Source organism: Armigeres subalbatus, chromosome 3, assembly GCF_024139115.2.
Source record: "Armigeres subalbatus isolate Guangzhou_Male chromosome 3, GZ_Asu_2, whole genome shotgun sequence".
Taxonomy (NCBI): domain Eukaryota; kingdom Metazoa; phylum Arthropoda; class Insecta; order Diptera; family Culicidae; genus Armigeres; species Armigeres subalbatus.
The window spans coordinates 250,986,358-251,014,049 of record NC_085141.1 but is presented as its reverse complement, the minus strand read 5'-3'; the positions used below and the strand labels follow the sequence as shown (position 1 = coordinate 251,014,049).

The 27,692-nt window shown below is 40.8% G+C and overlaps 1 protein-coding gene across 16 annotated transcripts in view; it reads right to left on the bottom strand.

Moving 5' to 3' along the window:
- LOC134223481 (heterogeneous nuclear ribonucleoprotein L) overlaps positions 1-27,692 on the bottom strand; it is an 896,804-nt gene that overhangs the window by 466,385 nt on the left and 402,727 nt on the right. For all 16 annotated transcript variants that reach the window (XM_062702630.1, XM_062702628.1, XM_062702627.1 and 13 more), the window contains one exon: positions 12,413-12,529. In XM_062702630.1, coding sequence (XP_062558614.1) covers positions 12,413-12,529 — 117 coding nt within the window. The remainder of the gene's footprint in view (positions 1-12,412; positions 12,530-27,692) is intronic.

The following is a 27,692-nucleotide window of genomic DNA, read 5'->3' as shown; positions in this document are numbered from 1 at the left end:
ATAATAGTTGTGCGCGTGAATGACACATTAGTGGGCGGAATCCTGGTGGAAAATTTTCTACGCAAGGACGCAAGGAATGTCAACAAATGAAGATGGGTTTCCATAAAAGGAAACTAAAATATCGGAACGTGATTAGAGTAGTATGCTGCGCGTTTCTAAAAATAAGGATAAGGAAGTTGAGCATAATAGAACTTTAGTCAGTAGGGTTGAAGGTAGCGAGTACAATTTCTTTCCCAATTCCCTTTGCACTTTGTTTCATATTTTCCAAATTTTCACAATGTGTAGAAAACGTGGCAAATATAAAGTGCAATGGAAATCAGAATGAAAATGAACTGAATTGAATTGGATTTGGATTGGATTTATTTTGGATTGGATTGAGATTAGATTTGGATTGGATTTGGATTGGAATTGGATTGGATTTGAATTGGATTTGGATTGGATTTGGAATGGAATTGGATTGGATTGAAATTGGATTTGAATTTGGATCGGATCGGATTAAGATTAAATTTGGATTGGATTTGCATTGGATTTGGTTTGGAATTGGATTGGATTGAAATTAGATTTGGATTTGGATCGGACTAAGATTAAATTTGGATTGGATTAAGTTTGGATTTGGATTGGATTTGGTTTAGATTTTATTGGATTCGGATTGGATTAAAATAAGATTAGGATTGAAGTAAAATTAGATTAGGATTGGATTAAAATTAGATTTGGATTGAATTAAGTTTGGATTTAGGTTGAATTTGGATTGGATTTGTTTTGGATTGGATTGAGATTAGATTTGGATTGGATTAAGTTTGGATTTGGATTGGATTTTAATTGGGTTTGGATTGGAATTGACTTGGATTGAGACTAGATTTGGATTGGATTAAGTTGGGATTCAAGTTGAATTTGAATTGGATTTGGTTTGAAATTGGATTAGATTTGAATTGGGTTTGGATTGGATTGAGATTAGATTTGGATTAGATTAAGTTTGGATTTGGGTTGAATTTGGATTGGATATGAATTGAATTTGAATAGAGATTAGATTTGGATAGGATTTTGATTGAATTTGGATTGGATTTGAGTTGGATTTGGGTTGAATTCGGATTGGATTTTGATTGGATTTGGGTTGAATTTTAATTGGATTAAGATTAGATTTGGATTTGGATTGGATTTGGATCAGATTCGGATTGGATTAAGTTTGGATTTGAACTGAATTTAGATTGGATATGAATTGGGTTTTGGGTTGAAATTTTAATAAAAATCTAATACAACTCAAGAAGTCTTGATTCAATTAATGTTGTGAATCTTAATTCAAATTATGTTTAATGCAACCTGATATTAGTTAAAATCCAATTAAAAAACATATTCCAACTTTTAAAAGTCATGCAAGTTTGACAATCTTTTCATGACAAAGGAAACCGAAACTCATTTTTATAGATATAAAAGATTCTAAAAGCTAGAAAGAGCCTTGCAAAAAAAATGGTTTAATGTGAAATATATAACGTTCTGAGCATTCTTAAAACAACAAACTCTGGACCAATGGAATGGTAATTTCATGTCTTCGTTAGAGGTTAATTGGTATCCATATTGAGGCCCTCTTATTCCAAACGATTCACACACCGGATTGAAATTCTAAGAGCGAACATCTTCTAAAAGGATTCATCCACATGTTATAGAAGCTCACGTGTCCCGTTTTCAACAATTTAATCGCATTGTATCTCCTCTCTCCCTTGCGATGGAAACATGAAACACCTACAAGGGCATCGCCGTCCGGTGACGTGGGGATGATTCCTATCCCCCGAAGTCCAAAGCACATACCTAAAGATATTACACATAGTTGTGCCACAACATGGCTGACAACGACGGTAACGGTGGCGGCGATTGCTTCCAAGTGCACACTTGAGCCTCTCTAATCTTGTCGCAAGTGGCAGCAGCAGCAGCACTAGGCTGAGTCGCGCACCACCACCACCATCATCACCACCGATGGAATGGTCTGGGGATTTGGCATACCACCCACCGCAGCCGTGGGTCCGTTCCGTTTCCGTGCCTTCGAATGCAGCGGCAGAGTAGTTTGTCCTTTTCATCGTCGTTGTCATCCTGAATGGGACATCGTTCGCGCAACACAATGGGAAAATAGACGGCAACGGTTGACAATGACGGTGGAAGGAGAATTTCTAGTCCGAAAATGTGCCAACGACAAGTATGGGGAGAAAGAATTTCTGCCGACCAAGACGACGGGTGATGAAGACCTAGAAGGAAGGCGAAGGAGCACTCGTCTGGAAAATGGTAAATAATTTGCACCGTAGCAGAAGTAAAGGCAAAACTACACACCGTTAGGCTGTCATTTTGGCTTACTTCCATGATACCGGGTGGTTTTTTTTATCGCGACTTGCTGGGCGCAATATTCTCCCTCGTGTACGGATAGACAGGTGTACAACAAATCAGAAGGACGTCGCGCTTCCGGAAATGTACGACGCTGATAGGCAGTGACATTCGTCAGTTGCTGTAATCGTCACGTTGGTAACAAATTTCTGCTTGAAGGAACATCCTCCGGTGAATCGAAATGTTGTAGCAACATAAGCGATGGCGGATTTTCCGGTGACATATTCCAGATCCATAACTTGACACGAATGTCATTAATAATGATAGGGATGAGCTATGAACGCAAGTGTTTAGTACCACTCAGTCAGGATTACCAGTTTCGAGAAATGCCTCCAAACGGTTACATATGTGTAAATGGCTGTTTAGTCTAGTCCATCAATCTTGAATGAAATAAAATTCTCATAACTTCCTAGAATTTGTGCTGAAAAGGATGCTCGTTCCCTCGTCAAATTAGGGCCTGCGTTTATTCCACTAGCAATCATAATTCGTAGAAAACGAAAGCCTCGAGCCCTCGGAACTAGTCCAGTGAGCGAACATAATTGCGTGCTTCACCGGAAAGGACCATTAACTATCCCAAATCTCCCATCGTTCATAATTCACTCACTTCGGCGATAGCATCCTCCGGCATCCGGACGAACTTCTTTCCATCGTTCTGCCATGTTCCGGAAGAAAACGGAAAGTACCGAAAACCTACACTCTTGAACCCCGTATAATTATGATACACGATCTGATTACGACAAATGAAGTTCAGCCGGCAATAAATTGCAGAATGCTTCCCATCCCCCTCATCATCCGGTGCGACATCCATTACCCGACATATCTTAATGGGGTGGGTGAAAAAAAGCGAATAACACGACACTCGATTACCGAACCGGGGTAGATAGGCCGCATAAATATGCATGCATATCGTTTGTTGGTTGGACTTGGACATTTATTTTTCGACACGCCATTCTTGCACACACAAATATTTCCAGACGTGATTCCTCGCCCGGAGCATACTTTTCGCTCGTGGTGCACCGAAAATGATAGAAAAAAAACTCACTTCGCGTAAAGATGTTTTAACCACGGCATTGGACGACGGAAGTTCATATTGACAAAGGATTATGGCGTCACGTTTTTGCCTATCCATACAGGAAAAGAAATACGCGGCTTAATGTCGCATGAGTGACAACCAGCGATAGCTTTGGATTGAAATGATTCGACGAGGAACTCTAAATTTGCGTGACTCGAAACAACCATAGCGGCAATGCCTTATCCATATCATGGAGGATTTTCTTTTGTGAACGGTGCATTTTTAAATAAATCTGATTTTGTAATTGTAATTCTAATGTTGGCAATAAGGATTTGCACTAATTGTAAATTCAATTTATAATGGACTTATATTGAGTTTATTTTATTAATTAATAAACTTGAATTAATTGAATTTGGATAGGATTAAGACTAAGTTTGAACGTTATTTCAGAATAACTTCAATTGGCAGATGAGCTTGGAAATAAAAATCTTGACCCGAAAATGACCTCCATTGCATTGCATCCAGGTAGCCTTGCGAGCAAAGGCGTAGGATTGCCAATCCGGAGATGGCGAATTTGATTCTTAATCCAGCCTAAGATGTTTCCGAAGAAACTTCCCGAGGAAATTCGAAGGACTTTCCCAAAGAAATTCGAAGGAATTTTCCAAGGAAATTCGAAGGAATTTGCCAAGGAAATTGTAAGGAAATTCCCGAGGAAATTCGAAGGAAATTCCCAAGGAAATTCGAATGAATTTCGCAAGGAAATTCGAATGAATTTCCCAAGGAAATTCGAATGAATTTCCCGAATAAATTCGAATGAATTTCCCGAGTAAATTCGAATGAATTTCCCGAGGAAATTCGAAGGAATTTCCCGAGGAAATTCGAAGGAATTTCCGGAGGAAATTCGAAGGAATTTCCCGAGGAAATTCGAAGGAATTTCCCGAGGAAATTCGAAGGAATTTCCCGAGGAAATTCGAGAAAATTTTCCGAGGAAATTCGAAGGAATTTCCCGAGGAAATTCGAAGGAATTTCCCGAGGAAATTCGAAGGAATTTCCCGAGGAAATTCGAAGGAATTTCCCAAGGAAATTCGAAGGAATTTCCCAAGGAAATTCGAAGGAATTTCCCGAGGAAATTCGAGAAAATTTTCCGAGGAAATTCGAGAAAATTTTCCGAGGAAATTCGAAGGAATTTCCCGAGGAAATTCGAAGGAATTTCCCGAGGAAATTCGAAGGAATTTCCCGAGGAAATTCGAAGGAATTTCCCGAGAAAATTCGAAGGAATTTCCCGAGAAAATTCGAAAGAATTTCCCGAGGAAATTCGAAGGAATTTCCCGAGGAAATTCAAAGGAATTTCTCGAGGAAATTCGAAGGAATTTCCCGAGGAAATTCGAAGGAATTTCCCGAGAAAATTCGAAGGAATTTCCCGAGGAAATTCGAAGGAATTTCCCGAGGAAATTCGAAGGAATTTCCCGAGGAAATTCGAAGGAATTTCCCGAGGAAATTCGAAGGAATTTCCCGAGGAAATTCGAAGGAATTTTCCGAGGAAATTCGAAGGAATTTTCCGAGGAAATTCGAAGGAATTTCCCGAGGAAATTCGAAGTAATTTTCCGAGGAAATTCGAAGTAATTTTCCGAGGAAATTCAAAGTAATTTTCCGAGGAAATTCGAAGGATTTTCCCGAGGAAGTTCGAAGGATTTTCCCGAGGAAATTCGAAGGATTTTCCGGAGGAAATTCAAAGGAATTTCCGGAGGAAATTCAAAGGAATTTCCGGATGAAACTCGAAGGAATTTCCCGAGGAAATTCGAAGGAATTTCGAGGAATTCGAAGGAATTTCGAGGAAATTCGAAGGAATTTCGAAGAAATTCGAAGGAATTTCGAGGAATTCGAAGGAATTTCTGAGGAAATTCGAAGGAATTTCCAAGGAAATTCGAAGGAATTTCGAGGAAATTCGAAGGAATTTCGAGGAAATTCGAAGGAATTTCCCGAGGAAATTCGAAGGAATTTCGAAATGCAAAGGAATTTCTCGAGGAAATTCGAAGGAATGTCCTGAGGAAATTCGAAGGAATTTCGAGAAATTTGAAGGAATTTCCGAGGAATTCGGAGGAATTTCGAGGAAATTCGAAGGAATTCTCAGAGGAAACTCGAAGGAATTCTCAGAGAAAATTCGAAGGAATTTTCCGAGTAAATTCGAAGGAATTTTCCGAGTAAATTCGAAGGAATTTTCCGAGTAAATTCGAAGGAATTTTCCGAGGAAATTCGAAGTAATTTTCCGAGGAAATTCGAAGTAATTTTCCGAGGAAATTCGAAGGAATTTTCCGAGGAAATTCGAAGGAATTTTCCGAGGAAATTCGAAGGAATTTTCCGAGGAAATTCGAAAGATAACTTTGGAGGAAATTTGAAGGACTTTCCCAAAGGAATTCGAAGGAATTTCCCAAGAAAATTCGAAGATCTTTTCCAAGGAAATTCGAAGGAATTTCCCGAGGAAATTCAAAGGAATTTCCCGAGGAATTTCGAAGGAATTTCCCGAGGAAATTCGAAGGAATTTCCCGAGGAAATTCGAAGGAATTTCCCGAGGAAATTCGAAGGAATTTCACCAGGAAATCCGAAGGAATTTCGAGGAATTCGAAGGAATTTCCGAGGAAATTCGAAGGAATTTCGAGGAAATTCGAAGGAATTTCGAGGAATTCGAAGGAATTTCGAGGAAATTCGAAGGAATTTCGAGGAATTCGAAGGAATTTCGAGGAAATTCGAAGGAATTTCCTGAAGAAATTCGAAGGAGTTTTCCAAGGAAATTCGAAGGAATTTTCCGAGAAAATTCGAAGGAATTCGAGGAAATTCGAAGGAATTTCCCGAGGAAATTCGAAGGAATTTCCCGAGGAAATTCGAAGGAATTTCCAGAGGAAATTCGAAGGAATTTCCCGAGGAAATTCGAAGGAATTTCCCGAGGAAATTCGAAGGAATTTTCCAAGGAAATTAGATGAAATTTCCCAAGGAAATTCGATGAAATTTCCCAAGGAAATTCGATAGAATTTCCCAAGGAAATTCGATGGAATTTCCCAAGGAAATTCGATGGAATTTCCCAAGGAAATTCGATGGAATTTCCCACGGAAATTCGATGGAATTTCCCAAGGAAATTCGATGGAATTTCCCAAGGATTTTCGATGGAATTTCCCAGGGAAATTCGATGGAATTTCCCAGGGAAATTCGATGGAATTTTCCAAGGAAATTCGATGGAATTTTCCAAGGAAATTCGATGGAATTTTCCAAGGAAATTCGATGGAATTTTCCAAGGAAATTCGATGGAATTTCCCAAGGAAATTCGAAGGAATTTCCCAAGGAAATTCGAAGGAATTTCCCAAGGAAATTTGATGGAATTTCCCGAGGAAATTCGAAGGAATTTCCCGAGGAAATTCGAAGGAATTTCCCGAGGAAATTCGATGGAATTTCCCAAGGAAATTCGATGGAATTTCCCAAGGAAATTCGATGGAATTTCCCAAGGAAATTCGATGGAATTTCCCAAGGAAATTCGATGGAATTTCCCAAGGAAATTCGATGGAATTTCCCAAGGAAATTCGATGGAATTTCCCAAGGAAATTCGATGGAATTTCCCGAGGAAATTCGATGGAATTTTCCAAGGAAATTCGATGGAATTTCCCATGGAAATTTGATGGAATTTCCCAAGGAAATTCGATGGAATTTCCCAAGGATTTTCGATGGAATTTCTCAAGAAAATTCGATGGAATATCCCAAGGAAATTCGATGGAATATCCCAAGGAAATTCGATGGAATTTTCCAAGGAAATTCGATGGAATATCCCAAGGAAATTCGATGGAATATCCCAAGGAAATTCGATGGAATTTCCCAAGGAAATTGGATAGAATTTCCCAAGGAAATTCGATAGAATTTCCCAAGGAAATTCGGTAAAATTTCCCAAGGAAATTCGATAGAATTTCCCAAGGAAATTCGATAGAATTTCCCAAGGAAATTCGATAGAATTTCCCAAGGAAATTCGATAGAATTTCCCAAGGAAATTCGATAGAATTTCCCAAGGAAATTCGATAGAATTTCCCAAGGAAATTCGATAGAATTTCCCAAGGAAATTCGATGGAATTTCTCAAGGAAATTCGATGGAATTTTCCAAGGAAAATCGATGGAATTTCCCAAGAAAATTCGATAGAATTTCCCGAGGAAATTCGATGGAATTTCCCCAGGAAATTCGATGGAATTTCCCAAGGAAATTTGATGGAATTTCCCAAGGAAATTTGATGGAATTTCCCAAGGAAATTCGATGGAATTTCCCAAGGAAATTTGATGGAATTTTCCAAGGAAATTCGATGGAATTTCCCAAGGATTTTCGATGGAATTTCCCAAGGATTTTCGATGGAATTTCTCAAGAAAATTCGATGGAATTTCCCGAAGGAAATTCGATGGAATTTCCCAAGAAAATTCGATGGAATTTCCCAAGGAAATTCGAAGGAATTTCCCAAGGAAATTCGATGGAATTTCCCAGGGAAATTCGATGGAATTTCCTAGGGAAATTCGATGGAATTTCCCAAGGAAATTCGATGGAATTTCCCAAGGAAATTCGATGGAATTTCCCAAAAAAAACTCGATGGAATTTCCCAAGGAAATTCGATGGAATTTCCCAAGGAAATTCGATGGAATTTCCCAAGAAAATTCGATGGAATTTCCCAAGGAAATTCGATGGAATTTCCCAAGAAAATTCGATGGAATTTCCCAGGGAAATTCGATGGAATTTCCCAAGGAAATTTGATGGAATTTCCCAAGGAAATTCGATGGAATTTCCCAAGGAAATTCGATGGAATTTCCCAAAAAAAACTCGATGGAATTTCCCGAGAAAATTCGATGGAATTTCCTTAGAAAATTCGATGGAATTTCGCGAGAAAATTCGATGGAATTTCCCGAGAAAATTCGATGGAATTTCCCGAGAAAATTCGATGGAATTTCCGGAGGAAGCTCAATGGAATTTCCGGAGGAAATTCGAAACAATTTCCCGAGGAAATTCGATGGAATTTCCCCAGGAAATTCGATGGAATTTCCCCAGGAAATTCGATGGAATTTCCCGAGGAAATTCGATGAAATTTCCCGAGGAAATTCGATGAAATTTCCCGAGGAAATTCGATGAAATTTCCCGAGGAAATTCGATGAAATTTCCCGAGGAAATTCGATGGAATTTCCCAAGGAAATTTGATGGAATTTCCCAAGGAAATTTGATGGAATTTCCCAAGGAAATTTGATGGAATTTCCCAAGGAAATTCGATGGAATTTCCCAAGGAAATTTGATGGAATTTTCCAAGGAAATTCGATGGAATTTCCCAAGGATTTTCGATGGAATTTCTCAAGAAAATTCGATGGAATATCCCAAGGAAATTCGATGGAATTTTCCAAGGAAATTCGATGGAATATCCCATGGAAATTCGACGGAATTTCCCAAGGAAATTCGACGGAATTTCCCAAGAAAATTCGACGGAATTTCCTAAGGAAATTCGACGGAATTTCCCAAGGAAATTCGATGGAATTTCCCAAGGAAATTCGATGGAATTTCCCAAGGAAATTCGATGGAATTTCCCAAGGAAATTCGATGGAATTTCCCAAGGAAATTCGATGGAATTTCCCAAGGAAATTCGATGGAATTTCCCAAGGAAATTCGATGGAATTTTCCAAGGAAATTTGATGGAATTTCCCAAGGAAATTTGATGGAATTTCCCAAGGAAATTTGATGGAATTTCCCAAGGAAATTTGATGGAATTTCCCAAGGAAATTTGATGGAATTTTCCAAGGAAATTCGATGGAGTTTCCCAAGGATTTTCGATGGAATTTCTCAAGAAAATTCGATGGAATATCCCAAGGAAATTCGATGGAATTTTCCAAGGAAATTCGATGGAATATCCCAAGGAAATTCGATGGAATATCCCAAGGAAATTCGATGGAATTTCCCAAGAAAATTCGATGGAATTTCCCAAGGAAATTCGATGGAATTTCCCAAGGAAATTCGATGGAAATTCCCAAGGAAATTCGAAGGAATATCCCAAGGAAATTCGATGGAATTTCCCAAGGAAATTCGATAGAATTTCCAAAGAAAATTCGATAGAATTTCCCAAGGAAATTCGATGGAATTTTCCAAGGAAATTCGATGGAATTTCCCAAGGAAATTCGATGGAATTTCCCAAGGAAATTCGATGGAATTTCCCAAGGAAATTCGATGGAATTTTCCAAGGAAATTCGATGGAATTTCCCAAGGAAATTTGATGGAATTTCCCAAGGAAATTCGATGGAATTTCCCAAGGAAATTCGATGGAATTTCCCAAGGAAATTCGATGGAATTTCCCAAGGAAATTCGATGGAATTTCCCAAGGAAATTCGATGGAATTTCCCAAGGAAATTCGATGGAATTTCCCAAGGAAATTCGATGGAATTTCCCAAGGAAATTCGATGGAATTTCCCAAGGAAATTTGATGGAATTTTCCAAGGAAATTCAATGGAATTTCCCAAGGATTTTCGATGGAATTTCTCAAGAAAATTCGATGGAATATCCCAAGGAAATTCGATGGAATTTCCCAAGGAAATTCGATGGAATTTCCCAAGGAAATTCGATGGAATTTCCCAAGGAAATTCGATGGAATTTCCCAAGGAAATTCGATGGAATTTCCCAAGGAAATTCGATGGAATTTTCCAAGGAAATTCGAAGGAAATTCGAAGGAATTTTCCGAGGAAATTTGAAGGAATTTTCCGAGAAAATTCAAGAAATTTCCATAGAAAATTTCCCGGAAAATTCGAAGGAATTTCCAGAGGAAATTTGAAGGAATTTCCCGAAAAGATTCGAGGGAATTTCCCGAAGATGTTCAAGGGAATTTCCCGAGGAAAATTTTTACTGGTGACCCAGTATTAAGCAGTACCAGCGCCGGCCGTGTCCGAATGCATGTCAATGAGGGATAGGAAAAAAATTGTTGATGTGATTCTCGCTTTGATGGAAGCCGACTGCACCTCCACAAGAAATCACTGGGATGTTGAATATTTGTAGCGTGTAGTTTGATCGAGTATAATCAAAAACACAACGCGCACTAATCATTTGTCTTACCAAACGCACAACGTATAACAAAATGTTTCTATGAACGTGCGGTCGTTCTGCGAGCCCATCTTGCTGGACGCTCACTAAACTTTTACTTGCTAAATGATTTACTCACAGGCTCAATGCAGAACCAAAAATTTAGTTGATTGTTCTGTATGCTAGAGGAAACACGGATCGGACTCGCACAAAACTTTTTTGCCAATTAATTTGTTCACCCGCACAAATATTTCGATGATCGTGCGATTCTTCTGTGTAATTATGGAAACGATGATCGCACGATCGTTCTATGTGCTAGAAAAAAACATGATCGAACGTGCACTAAACTTTCACTTGCAAAGTATTTTCCTCACCCGCAAAATGTTGAACAAACTGTTTCGTAGATCATACAGTCGTTCTGTGTGTGTGTTTTTTTTTTGTTACGTGAAATCCAACACAAAAACCACCTTTGACCCTTTTCATGGTTTCATGAAGTAGAGTGATTAAATTGAACAGATAAGCTCGAATGCGTATTCATACTGTAAATACAATCAATTCCGAATCAATCAATTGCCACTCAAAATTGAACAAAACATTTTTTCACTACGGCTGCGCAACTCAACCGTGGGCACCCTTATTTGTTCGGTTGTGGGTATCCGATTTTGTTGATAAAGTCGACGAAATCATGCTAATTTTGCAAGTCGATGTACAATCCTCCTTTCCTCCATTCTCAGACGACAGTTCGAAGACTTACCCTACGAAACCTGGTTTAAAAACCAACTACGGATTATGAATCCTTATTTATAGCAATTTCCCAAGGAAAATCGATCAAATTTCCCGAGAAAATGCAAAGGAAATTTCAGAATAAAATCAAAGGAGTTTTCCGAGAAAATTCGAAGGAATTTCTCAAGAAAATTTGAAGGTATTTCTCGATAAAATTTTAAGGATTTTTCGATAAAATTTTAAGGAATTTTCCGAGGAACTTCGACTTTCGTGGAACTTTTCGAATTATTGGGAGGAAATTTAAAGGATTTCCCGACCCAAATTGAACTGCATTCAATCAAGTTCAAATATACGAATCGTGGAGCATCAACAGTTGAATGAGAAGGCCCTTAGTTTAGGAGCATTTTCCAATCCATGCAACTCAAATACTGTTCGTAAGTTTTATTTAAATGAGAAGCAACTGCACAACAAGTGCAATATTCTCGATTCCGCTCAAACTTAGAAATCTTAGACCTACGAGCAGTACTGGAAAAGTTCGTGATCGTCATAAGACAAAGAGCAAAGCACCTTTTTCTATTTCAGGCGACCAAATGAAAGAATCGTGGGGACTTTGATCAATTTCGCATGAAAGGCAGTCATGAAAGGATGTTGTGCTTTATTTTAAAATTTAATTTTCTAAGTTATTTTAATAGATACATGCGAAAAATAGTGACTAGTCGATAAATTAATCATACTTCTTTAATTCACCGAGTTGAAAGTGAAAATAAACACAAAAATAAAGCAGATATTGCACACTTTCGTGACCTGTCACGGAACAAATATTTTTTGAGGTTTTTATACCATGCCATTCATCCTTCGCGTTTCAATATATTTTGAAAGGGGCAGATACGTAAACATCACGTGACATCTCTTAATGAAAATGAGAAATTCCAGTACTGCCTACGAGACAGTTAATTCGCTTGAGACAAAATTATCTCAATCCAATAAGCACTCAAACGCAATCGGCCAGAACCAGCAAAAACATGAAATTTCCCTACAGAAGAAATCAAACTCAAATCCGCGCACAAAGGCACGAAAATCGAAATCATCCTTGTCATCGTCTATCACGAGGGAACGTTGCAGACTGTCCTCTACCCGACCACCATTTCTCACACCGTAAAACCCCTCCCCAAGGAAGGACGTCGCAATCCCAGAAGCAAGCACCCGCGAACCAACACAAAAAGTAAATCCAACGAATTACTACTCACCACTGTAATCGGATAGACTGGATTGATGATGGTGAACAGCAGGATGTGGTTGGGCCGGGTTGCTACCTCGCGCTTCCGCCGGGGCTCGTCTGTAACGTTGATGTTGTTGTTGTTGTTCTGGAAGGAAAGAAGCGGAGAAAATATCTCGTTAGAGTTGGTGCGATAGAATGGGTGCGAAAAAAAATGAAGACCTCCGGCCAACACAGTAATCGAAACTTCCCACGGCGGAAAGCCTTTCGCCGAAAAGTTTCGCCCCAATGTACTGTACGTACACGAATGGCGAGACGACGTGGTGTGCTTAATAACGAACTGAATCGGGACGAGCCTGTAAATGGATTATGATTTTTATTTATAAAAGCCATGTTCTGACAGCTGTTGCAGCCGTGGTGTTGGTCGCTGTGCGGAAGCTTTTGCTTCGCTATGTGCTCTCGGGCTGTACACCGCGTTATCATCTTCAGTAGACTGGTTCGTATTTGAATGTCATTATGTACCAACAGTTTGTTGTACTCTAAACAAATATCAAAGTTAACTATTGAGACAACGCTGACCGTCATTCTGTTGGATCATTCTAAGCTTATGTTCTGGATCAAATAAAGCTTATGTGCTGAAATGGAATTTATTCACTGAGAGATGCAATCCTAACGCCACTGGTTTTCACCGAAAAAAAATTAGAACATTAACCATTCATAGGAGTTCTCTAACACGACAGTGATAAACTTCTCTGGTTGATTTACTCACGTGGAGAATAGAACAGATTCGTACGCTCGGAAAATGAAAAATCTAAATTTATCACCCCATGTATCAATATTTTATGTTCCATTCACTACACTGTGCTCGCTCTCCAGCCCGAACAGAGGAACATTTTGGCAACAGAGTGGCGGCCTTTGTTTAAAAATGGGGTTTTCCTCCCCTCAGGTTACCGCCTCATAACCGCCAGCGGCAGTGGTGGGGTTGGAAGTGTGAAAATTCCCCTAACAGAAATGATAAACACTGGAAATTCGCAACAAAAAAGTACCGGAGACTGCCACGGTAGTGGATTGTAGGTAGGATCGTAAAATGCCGAAACCACTATATCGCGAATGGATTTTTCTGGCATGTCATTCCTTTTTGCATCGCACCGGTAACTGCCACCGAATGGGGGCCGATGGTCTCATAAGTGTCAGATGGGGGCAGCCCTTTACTTTCGGTTTATGAGAACTGAGGTGTCGGGATGTGGCGCGACAATTCGGCCGTAAAGGACGTAAAAGGTTGCGTTTCGAGGGTAGGGAATTGAAATTCATTTTATCGTGTGCTGACATAGTTTAGATAAAATCATGTGTATGTCGTTATAAAAATTTAATATCACAATGTTTTGTTACACAAACCCGTTACAAGGATTTCTTTTATAAAGTTTAATTTTCGAACAAAAAATCTGTGAACAAAATTTACGGTACTCTGACAGATCATATATCGGTTTTACTTTGTATAAACCTCACCAGCGACTGTTAGATTCTCTAACACTTCTGTATAAGAAACTATTAAAGCCTGTATAAGAACAAGGCATATACGAAATTGGTAGATTCTATACAAAAAATGTTAGCTCACAATCAAATATTGTGGGAAAAGCTTGAAAAATCGCAAGGTTTCATACAATATTTGTATTGAAATCTAGCTTTTTCGCATATGCCCAGTTCTTATACTGCTTTTCGCAGGTTCTTAAGCAGAATTGTTAGAAAATCTAACAATTACCAGTTGGGTGTATGAATTCGCATCTGAAAAAATACTGTAAATCATGTCATAAGACGAGTTTGTACAATCCCATTGAGTTCCACAACTTAATTGTATTTTGACAGAAGTACGAGACACTGAAGACGGCCTTACTGTTAAGGTCGAAATACGTATCTGTCAAGATACAATTAAGTGGTGGAATTCAATGGGATTGTACAAACTCGTCTTATGACAAGTGAAGACATTCCACTAAAAAGCTCAAAATAATTTTCCTAATGTAAATCATGAGTTGACAGAGCTTATTATGGTAGAGAATATTTTGCGTTACGCGGTCTTAGGTTCTTCCTTTTTCTATCTCTTATTTCCATTCGTATTTTCCATCGATCGTACCCATCGTGCTCAAAGGATGTTCTTTCTGTAATTTTACAAAGAACGCACAGATGGGACCCGATTCACAACCCTTAAAACCCTTCTAGTATTGTGATCCGCCAAATTCAATCCATCTCCGACAGGCGGACATGTCCTATCGATAAGTTTTTTGAATTATTCATTCTCAAAAACATCAACAGCGACAAAACGAAAAGCACGTCTCTATTCAACAGCTTGTCGTTGACTTTTTCTTTTTGTTAACTGAAGAGATTCAAACAGTTGTTTGCTTTTATCATTGAGCGGAAACATTTTCCACTCACGCACACATCCCTCCTGTTCCCGAATGCTTGCGCTAGGTAAAGGTAGAACACCGCCCCCCAATGGATCCACTCATATTTGTATAAATGGCGGCGACATCTCTCCAACTTTCCGAAACATTATTCCGAGTTATATGGATGAGTGGAAGTTATGAAAAAGTAAGAAACATGCACAACAGTTGCGTGAAATTCCCAACAGCCCTTTAGTTCGGGACTAAACCCCCCTCCTCCCCACTAGGACCGGAAAATGGGTTCATCAAAAAAGAACTTAAGTAACAAAAAGGAAAGAGTTGCGAATGAAAAGATTACAGCCGAAGCAATATGGGTAAAGTTTTTCTTCAACCCCGCCGCGCGTGTTATCGTGATTGGGGAAGACCTTTTTTCCCCGGGAATGGAGCGCATAGAGAAAGGGATCATCCCCGTCGTCGTCACCACACCGAACTGTTTGGAAACAAACAACAAAGGCGGAATATGAAATGAGCGTTCGCTCGCGCGCACGCACGCTTCTTCCTTATCAGCATCAGCTCTTTTTTCTTTACAATTTTCATCTGACATCGTCGTCATCGTCGCGTCGCATCGTTTCGAAGGCTCTCCGAACCAATGCGAAAGATTAGCACCTAGTGCATTTTTTTATTATTATTTTCGCTTACAGGCAAAATTTGCTTACAAAATTGGATCCTTTATTCGTGCGGTCGATCGATATGGGTGGATGCCCGATTGGAACCGATACGACGATACGACCACCCCAGTATCCGGAAGCGAAGCGAAGACTAGAGAGGAAAAAAGAGGATTTCATGTTATTGATACCTTCGTCAAGACACAAACTTTTGTATTTGCTGTGCTGTGCGTTTAACTAATTATGACTTTGGAAAATTCACTTTATTGTTTTTAAACCACCTAATAATAAGGAATAAAAATTCTGATTAATCCACCTAGCGGTATTGGTGCCTTTCTCGTGCATAAAATATACCAAAAAAAATTAGTGAAACTTTTTTAGCGTGTTTTGTGTATAAAAATTAAATTTAGGCCATAACTTCTGAGCTTTTAGTCCAATTTTCAACAGCTAACAATGGGACAGAATTCCTTATCGAATGGAACCAATATAATCATGGTTTTGAATCTAGTAAAAAAAGATGTTGATTCTTCAGTGGATGATTGGTTCTAGTTCCAATTTTTAGCAGTTCTACGATTTTGTGACGGTTTGTGAGCAGTTCCGACATTTTATATGATGCGCCATGCATGCGAATCCATCCACTAGTAAGCAATTTAGCCAAATACTGTTTGGTCGAAAGGGTCATTTGGCCAAATGCCAAAAATGAGTAAAGAAGTCAGTAGGGAGAATAAGGAATGAGAAATAAGAAGTGAGAAAAAATAATAAAAAATAACTTTCGAGCTTCTCATTTCTCGTCACTTGCTTCTTTTTTTCTTTGTTGGGGCGTAGAACCACTGCGTCTATTGAGTTGAACTTTTGTGGTATATCCCTGATTACTTTTAACTATTCGCATCTTATAGGTTGATCAACATTTGTCAGCCGCTGAACGTTTGGTTAACCATCGCACAATGGGAAAAACATAACGTCCATAACGCGAATAAATTAAATATCTCGGTTCGGCATCGGGGGATTGCGCTGAAATTTTGACACAAATCTTAGAACTTTCTGGGAAATCATGCAAAGAAGGTTAAGTTCACTGCACGCAGCTGCAAGACCTCGTTTTACCCCAATGGCTTTTATTGGGTATGTAATTTGTCAAGTTATTTTTGTCCCCCCAACGACTCAAGAAGCTAAAATATTCTATTATTTTATAACTATTACCCAAAATGACAAGGTCTACCGGAGAGCATATCAAATAAGGGGCGTTAGGGTAAAACGAGGTCTTGCAGCTTCGTGCAGTGAACTTAACCACTTTTGCACGATTCCCCGGAAAGCGCTACGATTTGAGTCAACATTTCAGCGCAATTCGCCGATAGCGAACCAAGATATTAAATTTATTCGCATTATGGACAATTTTTTTCCCATTGTGCATCGTATTCGGAAAGTCAAGAGGTGCTTACCGGACGTTCTTTTCGCGTTGGCATTTACAACCTCACGTACTAGGTCTTCTTGAAGATCTTGGGTTCTAGATGGAACACTCTTTTTTGTTGCTATAGTCTAGTAGTTCATATTTTTACCAGCACCTGTCTACGTCAGAGGTTCCCAAACTGTGGGTCGTGACCCCCAGGGGGGTCGTGGGTTGTTCAGTGGTGGGTCGCGAAAGACAAATCTTAATTCATAATTTTGTTACTATTTTGTTCCACAAATCTATTCCATATTTTGAATTAGGATCTAACTAATGATTGGATGATTAAAGAACAACAAGCCTGACAAGGTCAACGGCCTTTTTTGTTATACGATATTTGGGCAAGTAGAAAGAAGTCCTATACAATCAAAATGTAAGCCCCGAACCCAATCCAAAACCAATCCTAATCCAATTCGAATCCAAACTAAATCAAATCCAAATCTGTTTAAAATCCAATCCAATTCTAATTCAAATTAAATCCAAATCTAATTCAAATCCAATCCAAATCCAATCCTAATCAAATCGAAATCCAATTCAAATCTAATCTGAATAAATTTCAAATCCAATCCAAATCCAACCCAAATTCAATTCAAATTCCATCCAAATCCAATCCACATCCAATCCATAAAATTTACGAATTTTTGACAAATACAATGATGGGATATAAAGCAATTTATTATAATTTGTCCAATCTAACACGAACTCATTTTTAACTAATTTCACAAAATCAATGCATTTGGTACCTGGTGGGTCGCAAGCAATATGGGATTCTGATAGGTGGGTCGCATATCCGAAAGTTTGGGAACCTCTGGTCTACGTGAGTGATATTTCGCTGTTTGGAGAAACCTTTTGTAGCAATATAAATAATTAACACCGCTAAGCTTCCACGGCCGGTTATTCGATGTAGGTATGAAAGAGCACTAGCGATCGCATTTGCCATGATAGGCACCAACCTCCCGGATTTACAATCAATATGTTGCCTGTTTTCAATCGGAGATTCATTCGGCTAATAGCTTTCAATATCGTGATACCAGCGGTAACATTTAGTTATCTTACTTAAATAATTAAAGCGTGCAGTGATTTTGCTTTTTCAAACGGTGAATTTGAATTCCTCCACCCGTGTGACTGAAGGATGGGAGGAAAGATCTAACGCGCGCCTATGAATAATGAGTACCCAAGCCAGAAGGAAGAAAACAAAACTAGAGCGATTGATCAGCAGTGAGTCTTGTGGCTTAGGGCTGATTTCTTCACCTCCGCTAAGCTCTTAAACCAAGTTTAAGCGTATGGGTAAGCACCGCTTATAGAAGTTAAGCGGAGGTGAATAAATAGGCCCTTAGTGAAGTAAAGTGGTGTCCGGTTAATGATTAGTAGTTTTTCGGCGTCCTTTTCCACCAGCGACTCTAACAACCACGTCATTTGACTGCCACGTCATCACAGCCATCAGGTTGTTGATCTCCATAACGGCGATTTCTATTCGGCCTCCTTTTTTGGGTAAATCGGAGCGCGACCCCAATAACATTACCACTGTCCACCATCCGGCCATACGCCCGTTAGATCCTCGCCCAGCCACCCTCCGGCGGCCCAGGATTCGTGACCTGCATCATCGCCAAGTCACCCGTCGGCTGCATCATCATCCGATGACTAGTCGGTCATATTGTCGACCGAGCTCCTGTTGGCGGCCACTCCGTTTCGCCACTTGTAAGGTTGCCTTACCATCTCTCGGCGGCTGCATCATCGTCCCGGCAACAACTTCATAGTCCACCCGCTAGTCGCATTACCGCATAGCCGTCTGTCAGGTACCGCATCGTCTGATCGTTCCCGGTTCCGGGTCCACAAAAATAGAGGCTTATAATCGACCTAAGGCCTAAGCTTCTGGAAACACTTCACATATGTTACAAAGCTGCATTACCCGCCTTAACGAAATCAAAACGATCCCAAGTTCCCGTCTGGCATATACAACTCAAATCCGATTCCGCGTAGCTCAGGCTATTACCAACAGACGACTCCTGTGTAGGCTCAAGTTAATAGCAGTCGCAACTGACAACTTACTGGAAACTCGGACGCATATCTGGAGCAGTTATTTAATGATAATCTACGGCCGTTGAACTCCACGTGTACTGTACAAGGCATCCTCTCTTTCGATACCGTGTCAATGGAACAACCAGCAGCATCTGGGACGGTGGTTCCAATTACAATAAAATATCATTACTATGTCTGAAACTTGATTATGCATATGTACAACATGTGATAGATTTAGTTCGGAAAAGGTATTGGAGGGTAACCGCCCCTTCGGTGGGGTTTGATCCCACGACCCCAGGATCAAACCCCACCGAAGGGGCGGTTACCCTCCAATACCTTTTCCGAACTAAATCTATCACATGTTGTACATATGCATAATCAAGTTTCAGACATAGTAATTAATTTCCACTCCGGGTGGCTTAATACCCGGCATATAGGCAATTAACTTTGAATGTAATAAAATATCAACCGGCTCAGCCAGCATCAGGACTCCAATTAAAGGAGTCAACAATTTCCTGGGGCAAACGAGCTCTTCCCTTCACAACCTTTATGTCGCTCTGGCTGATAATAAGTGATGAGTGCAGTACGTGATATGTAACTCTTCAAGTGATTAAAAAGTTAGAGGTGGAGCGGAAAGTTAAAAGTGATCCGCTGGTATGGACTGAGGATTCGCTCCTGAAAAACTTGCAGGTGTTATCGTGGCTTCGCACAGTGCATGTACCGTTGGTGAGCAATTAGTAGGAATCAGTAGCACTTGTGAGACATTACACACCGAAATCTTAAATCGCTTTTCAGCAAAACGCTTTGCTGAAAATCAATCAGCAATTTTGGAGATTACTGAAAGTCAGTAATTTGATTTGTCGTAACAAAAAAACCACATACCTTTCCAGATTACTGATCGTTCAGCATTTCTTACAGATTCATATTTTTGCAGCAATTTTTAGTTTAGGCAGGAGATTTTTTAATTGCTGTTTTTGGTTTGTATTATTTAATGAAACAATGAATTCTAAAAACTTGTTCGTCCAGCGGATGTCGTATCTCCTAAGATATTTACACCAACCTCCTAGCGATCGCTCGCCTTCCCAGCATAAACCAAGTACACCGTCTGTTGCTGGTCCCAAATCGCAATCGGTGAACCAACCAAACTCCTCGAATCAGTCTTTCTCGCCATCTCGACCAACCTCATCGTCAGAAGCACATCCACCCTCTGCCTCTACCCAAGCCTCATGTCTCGTTTCCACCTCGCTCGTTGGTCGCAGTCAACAGCTACAGTTCTGCTACAAACGGCCATCATCAAGATTTTCAGTCAAGACGGAAGCAACCATGAGGGCAAGGGCACGGATCCTGCATCGCAACTGTCACTGTCAACCGAGAACATGGTTCAGAAGCTGAAACTTCTTAATCGCTATTCCTGTCGCCAAGAAATTGGTGGAGTAGGAAACAGCCTGGTCGTTCCCAACCAAACGGTGAACGTACTAATGGGTTCGCATTGTTCGGATTATACAGCCGTAGAACCCTGCCACACCCTGAAAGAGATCACCCGTGAGCTTCCAGCGAATGCAGTTGATTCCTCTCGATGGACATTTCCTCCCGGCATTACCCTTGCCGACCCGAAGTTCCATGAGCCAGGCCCGATAGATCTGCAGTTGGGAATGGAGCTTTATTATAAATTCCCATCGGATGGGTTCAGGAAGCTTGGCTCTGAGGAGCCTGTTCTACAGAACACAGTTTTCGGTTAGGTGGCAGCCGGAAGGGTGGGATTTCAGCACCATGGAAGTCAATCGAAAGTAGCCCACGTCGACTGGATGCCAACAAAATCGGAATGCGGCATATACTGCATTCATATCGGAGTACTTGAAACTCAACCACATGTAAGAAATCGACGACGTCAACGATTGCTTCCACATCATGGCGTGGAGAAGGCGACATTTAGGATAGTGTTCGACGCCTCCTGCCGAACTGACTCTGGTATGTCACTAAACCAGTCGCTGTTGGTAGAACCTGTCGTACGAGATGACTTGTATGCAATATCAATTCGCTTTCGAATGCATCAGTATACCATCGTCGCCAATGCTGAAAAAATGTATCGTCTGATCCGCATATATCCAAATGACTTCCGTCTTCAACGTATCCTCTGGCTCTGGCGGAATTCTAGTCGGCAGCAGCTGAAAACGTTCGAACTTACCACCGTCATCTATGGTACGGATTTGGCACCGTATTTGGCCATCAGGTGCCTTCTAGAGTTGTCTAAACAAGGATCCAACGATTTCCCTCAAGCTGCGGAAATAATATTGGCCAAAGACTTCTATATAGATGACATTGCTGACCGGAGTCGAAGACGAGGACGATGGTGCACAACTATGTAACCAACTTCGAAACCTACTGAGGTCAGCTTGGTTTAGACTACGCAAGTAAAGTAGGCATCCAACTCCGAAGCTATTCTGTCAGTCATACCATCCGAGCTACGTGACGCGCGCTCGATGCTTGCTCTGGATACACCGTCTACCATAAAAAAACTCTGGACTTAATATGGGAACCGTCAACCGATTTACTCCACTAATCCATTCCTAAATGGTCACTATCGAACTCAAGAACGGTATTATCGAGTACCAGTGATGAACTTTATAATTATTCAAAAAATCACTTTAATAAATAAATTAAAAAAAAAATTATTGAATACTGCAAAACTGTTTAAACCGCTAGGGTTGGTCATTCAAATATTCATTCAAACCCGCTGGCAAACCTCAAATTCTTGGGATGTTCCTCTCGATGACAACCAACAGCAGTATTGGCTTGCATTACACAACAGTCTAGATGCTCTACCATCAATTACCGTTCCACGTTAGGTAGCCTTTGCAAACGCTCCAGTAAATGTGGAGCTGCACGGCTTCTGTGGTGCGTCGATCCGAGTCTACGTTGCATGCATGTACATACGAGCGGTCTCTAATGACGGTAGCATTTCCGTGCATCTTTTGACTGGCAAATCCCAAGTGGCGCCACTCGGTGACTTGAAAAGGCAGGAAAGGGTCTGTCTACGCAGGCTGAAGCTATCTGCGGCTCTACTACTGAGTCGTACCACAAGGTTAACACCAGCATCGCTCTAAATACCATATCCATCTTTTGGTCGGACTCAACGATAACGCTCCACTGACTCAATTCGGTTCCCTCCAGGTGGAAAACTTTTGTGGCAAATCGGGTTTCAGAAGTCCAACACCTAACTGCAAACGATGTATGGGCTAATGTATCGGGTTTGGACTACCCTGCGGACATTATCTCACGCGGGATGGAACCTAATCAGCTGAGGTAGTCCACTGTTTGGTGGACAAGACCGCCATGGTTGAAGCAATCATCACGCTTCTGGCCTCCGCTCGTACAAGCGGAATTACAGATGAAGCATTAGAAGAACGATCCATATCGCTACAAATTTGCACCCAGGAATCGAATCAATCGCGAACTAGCAGAGCTAACAAAACAGATCCATTCCCATCAACACCAGACTGCGGTTGTGAACCAAAGCGTCAACGACGAAATTTGCTTCAAATTTATTCCGCCTTGCAGTTCGAACTTCGGAGGGCTGTGGGAGGCAGCGGTAAAGTCGTTTGAGCAGCATTTCCGTTCGACCGTTGCAATTCCTTTTTGTCGCAAGATAAGTTCGATACGTTGTTGGTTCGTATTGAAGCCTATCTGAACTCCAGACCACTTACGCCGATCTCCGTCGACCCAAACGACCTGGACGTCTTGACTCCGGGTCACTTTTTGATACATGGACCCATGACGTCCTGACCTTTCTGAAGTTCCTCGAAATCGCCTCGATCCTTGGCAAGAGAACCAGGAGATCCTACGACGAGTAAGGAAACGCTGGTCTACATATAATTTGTCTGACCTCCACCCACGGACACAGGTCCGGAACAACGTCGAAGTGAGCACAATGCTGCCGTAATCTGAATAAGTGACGTATACGCCATTTTCTGAGAATGGTGTTAACGAGTAGTACTCATCGAGCTCTTTAACAGAAAAATGGCAAACAAGCATTTTGCAATTTGGCGCTTACGTTACTTTCTCAGATTACGGCAGAATGGTGCTCCTCAAGGATAAAAATCTTCCTAGCTTAGCTTAGCTTAGCTTGATTGACTGTACCCATCGGAGTTGCTAGTCGTGATTGGCAGAGAAACAATAAATAATGCACAACTCACCAATTGAATAGTTTTTTCGGGACTAGAAATCTATTCTCGCTGTACGTACATGCTTCGGAGTTACTTTACTTTAATTCAAGACCAATAACGATGCCGACCACGTCCTCACAGTCAATTAGGATAAGGGAAGGAAAATTAGTTCGACATTCATTGCTACAAGAGACATGAAAGGAATAGCATGTTAGTTGGGAAGGAAATATATTGGAAATCGTCTTGGTAAGCGACAAATTATTTCTTTCGTTTTGAACGACGCCATATTCATGATGATACGAGAACGGAAAAGCAACGCGTGTGTTACGTATTTTCTCGAGGACTGATTCGATATCTTAACTACATCGCGACGACTAAAACACGCACTGCACAACGCTTGTTCGATGGCTAATCCGAAAAAAATACGCACTGAATTGATTAACTTTATTATCAGCCGCGCAATCAGGCCCAGGCTCAAGAACTCCTGAAGGAAAACAATCTTCCTCCGCTAAAGTGGCGATACGGAAGAGTCACCCAAATCATTCGTGAACCCGACGGCAACATCAGGTTCGTTGACGTGAAGACAGCCAACTGAGAGTTTCGACGAGCCATATCCAAAATTTGCGAGCTTCCCGTGCGCTCTAGAACTACCAGGGAGGTTTCAGAGATCCTCGAGCACTGACGTCTACCATAGCGGTATTGTCATACTGCGCAACGATCGAAGGCCTTTGACCCCTGTAAGTATTGTTTTTCATTAAAATAAAAAAATAAAAGGAATGTTTTGTGCTCCGGCATTTCCCGGTTCGAGTGCGCCCAACCCCGATGTCTGTCTGGTGTTCCACTGGTTGAGCATACGAGGAAGGATAACCCCATCAGCAGCCGCCGAACCCACAACCAAGCCTGGCGACCTGACTCAAGCCTTAACGATGACGTTGAAGTGTAGAAGACTCAAAACAAGCAACGAGAAAAATCACCCGTTAGAAGAAGCAGCTGGATGGAATGTCGAAGTCTGTATACACGATTGGTTGAAAGGCCTAACCTTTCGACGGGGGCCGACATATGTCACCGCAAGCCCTATCACTTCAATTAATTAGTATATAAGGCCAATATCAGTTGCAATCGATCTCCCTCGATTCTTATTAGATTCCCACCCTGATCCGTAGCCTTCAGAAGAGAGAAGATTTGCTCTAGCTCAATGCTCTCGAATGTTAATTGGTACCTATCCTTAATTCGAATATATTGCTATACACAAACCAGTTCAAATCAGTTAAAATAAAACTACACGTCGATCGTACTATCTATCGCAATATCAAGAAAAGTGTCGAATTAAACGAAATTAATCGATAATAAAAGTGTTCGTTATTTACCCGTAGAGGGCCCTCCTTAGCCGTGCGGTAAGACGCGCAGCTACAAAGCAAGACCATGCTGAGGGTGGCTGGGTTCGATTCCCGGTGCCGGTCTAGGCAATTTTCGGATTGGAAATTGCCTCGACTTCCCTGGGCATAAAAGTATCATCTTGTTAGCCTCATGATATACGAATGCAAAAATGGTAACTTGGCTTAGAAACCTCGCAGTTAATAACTGTGGAAGTGCTTAATGAACACTAAGCTGTGAGGCGGCCCTGTCCCAGTGTGGGGATGTAATGCCAATAAGAAGAAGAAGAAGTTATTTACCAATCCCGCCACGTTGAGGTGTATTACGAACTCCGAAACAAAGTGCTCTGTGCCAACAATTGTTTTTATAAATTATTTGAAGAAATGTTCAGAAACTCTTTTGATATCTGCGAAATAATTTATGTAAATGATGTTGTAGAACCACGAGAGTTTTCTTTTTTCTGATAGCCCAACAGTGTCTAAGGTTGCTCAACAATCCTCACGAAAACTAATAAATGTATTTGGATAACAATTTCTGGACTCTGGACAGCACAGGTAAAGTCTCGACTTTAGTACAAAATCCGTAAAGAATTCAATTTGGGGACAACCGCCAAAAGGCAAAAACTTGGTGGCTCCTTCACGAGCTCGAGCATAGAGGAAATAACAAAAAGAAAGTGACAACATTTACATTCACTGATGCGCAATTTAAATAACTTAGCTAACTGATTTAGCTTAACATCATACAGTTTGAATAGGTCAGGAACAAAAGGTCGAAGGTACAAATGGTCGGAAAGGACCATACGTCGAAAGGGACAAAAGCAAAAAAAAGTCCAAAGGTAAAAAAGTAGCAACCAACGGGGTTGATTCAAGCAGAATTATCGAAGGGATAGATAGCTGCGAAATGAACGGCTTGTTCAACGGAAACTGATGGGCAAATGGCGATGCTTCAGCGGTTCTTTCCGCGATTTAGAACAGCATGGAAGAGGCACCGCTGCGGGCTTTCCTCACCGAATGCACGTTGCAATCTACGGTTCTACGTCTGAAGTAAACTGGGGGCGATATATGAGATTTACTTGATATTCGAGACGAGCCAGCCTAGGGCTGGAAGTCTCGCTAATAAAGACAAAAAAAAGATTTACTTGATACGTTGCTACGGAAATCCTTCTGGGCCTATCCGATTCCAGAATCAAACATGGCTGCATGCTGCTTGGCCTTCAATTAACTGACAAATGGTTTCTAGAGACAAGGGTCGATCTGTCTTCTCACTGACTGGCTCCTCTTCAATGACATTAGCACTCTATTGTATGACGTTTTTTGTCAATTTTTAGTATTGAACGTTCAATCAGTAATTGCCTGTTTTGATGGATAATACTACTAAGAATTGAATCGAAGGCCAACAATCCTTACAAGAGGCGAAAAATCCCTTCCGTGAACTAGAATTCTTTTTCATCAGAATATTTCAGTGGGTTGGTCACTAAATTTAAATTTCAGAAGAAAAAAATCTGAAACAATGCTAGCAGCGACCGGACAGTTGACGACTTTGTGGACTCGCTGACTGTACACGAAAAAAGATCCAAGGGATCCTAAACGTTAGAGGAAACTGAAGAAAGTAACAACCCTATTAGCAACTGGGAAAATTTGTGGAAATTGTTTATTTCTAATATTGATTTATTTAAGGAAATTTTGTATTATTTTCCGTGGAACCTTTTGATTTTTTTATGGAAAATTCATCTTTGATAACTGCAATTTTTGCTTTTAAAATCTAATTTATTTTTGTTCTGTAGAAAATTCTTAATTCTTAATGGAACTTTTGCATTATGTGTGGAAATTTTATACGTATTTATTGCTCATACGTATTTTTGTTGGCAACTTCCAATAATGTATATAAGCCTACTTGAACATTGAAGATGATATTGCAAACGTATACGTGATTTGCTGGAACTATGAAGCTTTCCAACTTCTGTTCAGAGGTTTGCCACTGTGGCACCTATTAGAAGTAAGAATTCGCGCAACGAACCAAAAACAGCGGAGGTTGGCAGCTATTTACAGCCATAATTAATCATGCTATGGTCTACGCAACCGCCACGTACCGTAGAGTTCACTTCACTTCGAAAATAATCAACTTTACGCTTGCATTACAACGAGCGCAAGTGGTCCGCTAACTTTTCCCACTAGAACAAAAACAAGCCAACTTTGCATAATCAAATCATGCTCCACTCTGTAGAAACTATCCCCAGGCATGTGTCACTCACTACTCAAACTCCACTCGCTCAGAGGGCAGCAACATTGTTCCCTCTGCGTCTCGATTCCCTCGTCGATAGAGAAATGCGCACCCGGCGGCCCCGCTGCTGCCTGCCACCAATGCCAAATGAGATAACAGAACTCGCATCATCGCAAGAAGTGACAGGCAACGTTTTCGCATTCTAAACACTCGACAGTTTGTCATCCTTGGCGCGTAAATTCGTTTAGGGTGAAAAGGGGTAGAGAAGCCAAATTCAAGTATTACATAGCAAAAAAAAACTTTTTCTTATTTTGTTCAGATTTAATGAATCAATAACTATTTCTAATTATCAGTTGATTAATTCCTCTAGTGAACCTCTAACCATTGTCCCCATCATCCCAGCGATGTCTCTAGAGAAATGCAGAAACACACTGCGCTGGCAATGATGATGTTGATATCGAACTAATTTTGTGCAACCAAATTTTAACTGAAGCAAACTAGGGACTAGGCACTAGAACTAGCAGCAGTCTCCGACTGCATAGATAGATACACTTGAAGTCTGAAAGCTTTCCCCACAAACGCCAAACCCTCCGCGCACCACCGAACGAACCTAACCTCAAGATTCGCCGAAAAACACGTTCAAGTGGTGAGTGCGCTCTCAGCGGGCAGCAGCGCACTCTGATGATGAAGATGAATGTCGGTAGTGTTGCACACCGCCCGCCCGCCTGCCCGGTGGCGGTGGCAAATGTGACACTGCGATAGGGTGAGGAGGTGGTGCAAGTGGGGTTTGTGTATGTAAATAATAAAATATAATTAAAATTCTTGTCTAAAATTAGTTGCCACAACGGAAAGTAGTGCACGAGCGGGGAGTGTTTTTCGGGAGATTAGAATATCAGAGCACTACACTCACTACTGGGTAGTGCCGTCAGCGGGTTTGTAGTATAGGATGCATTTGGGATGCAGCTGGTTGATGAGGTGTGCAGTGAAGTGATTTTGGTAATGAAGTAAGTTTAATTTTGTGAAAATTAGGATGACAGCCTAGAGACTGTATTTA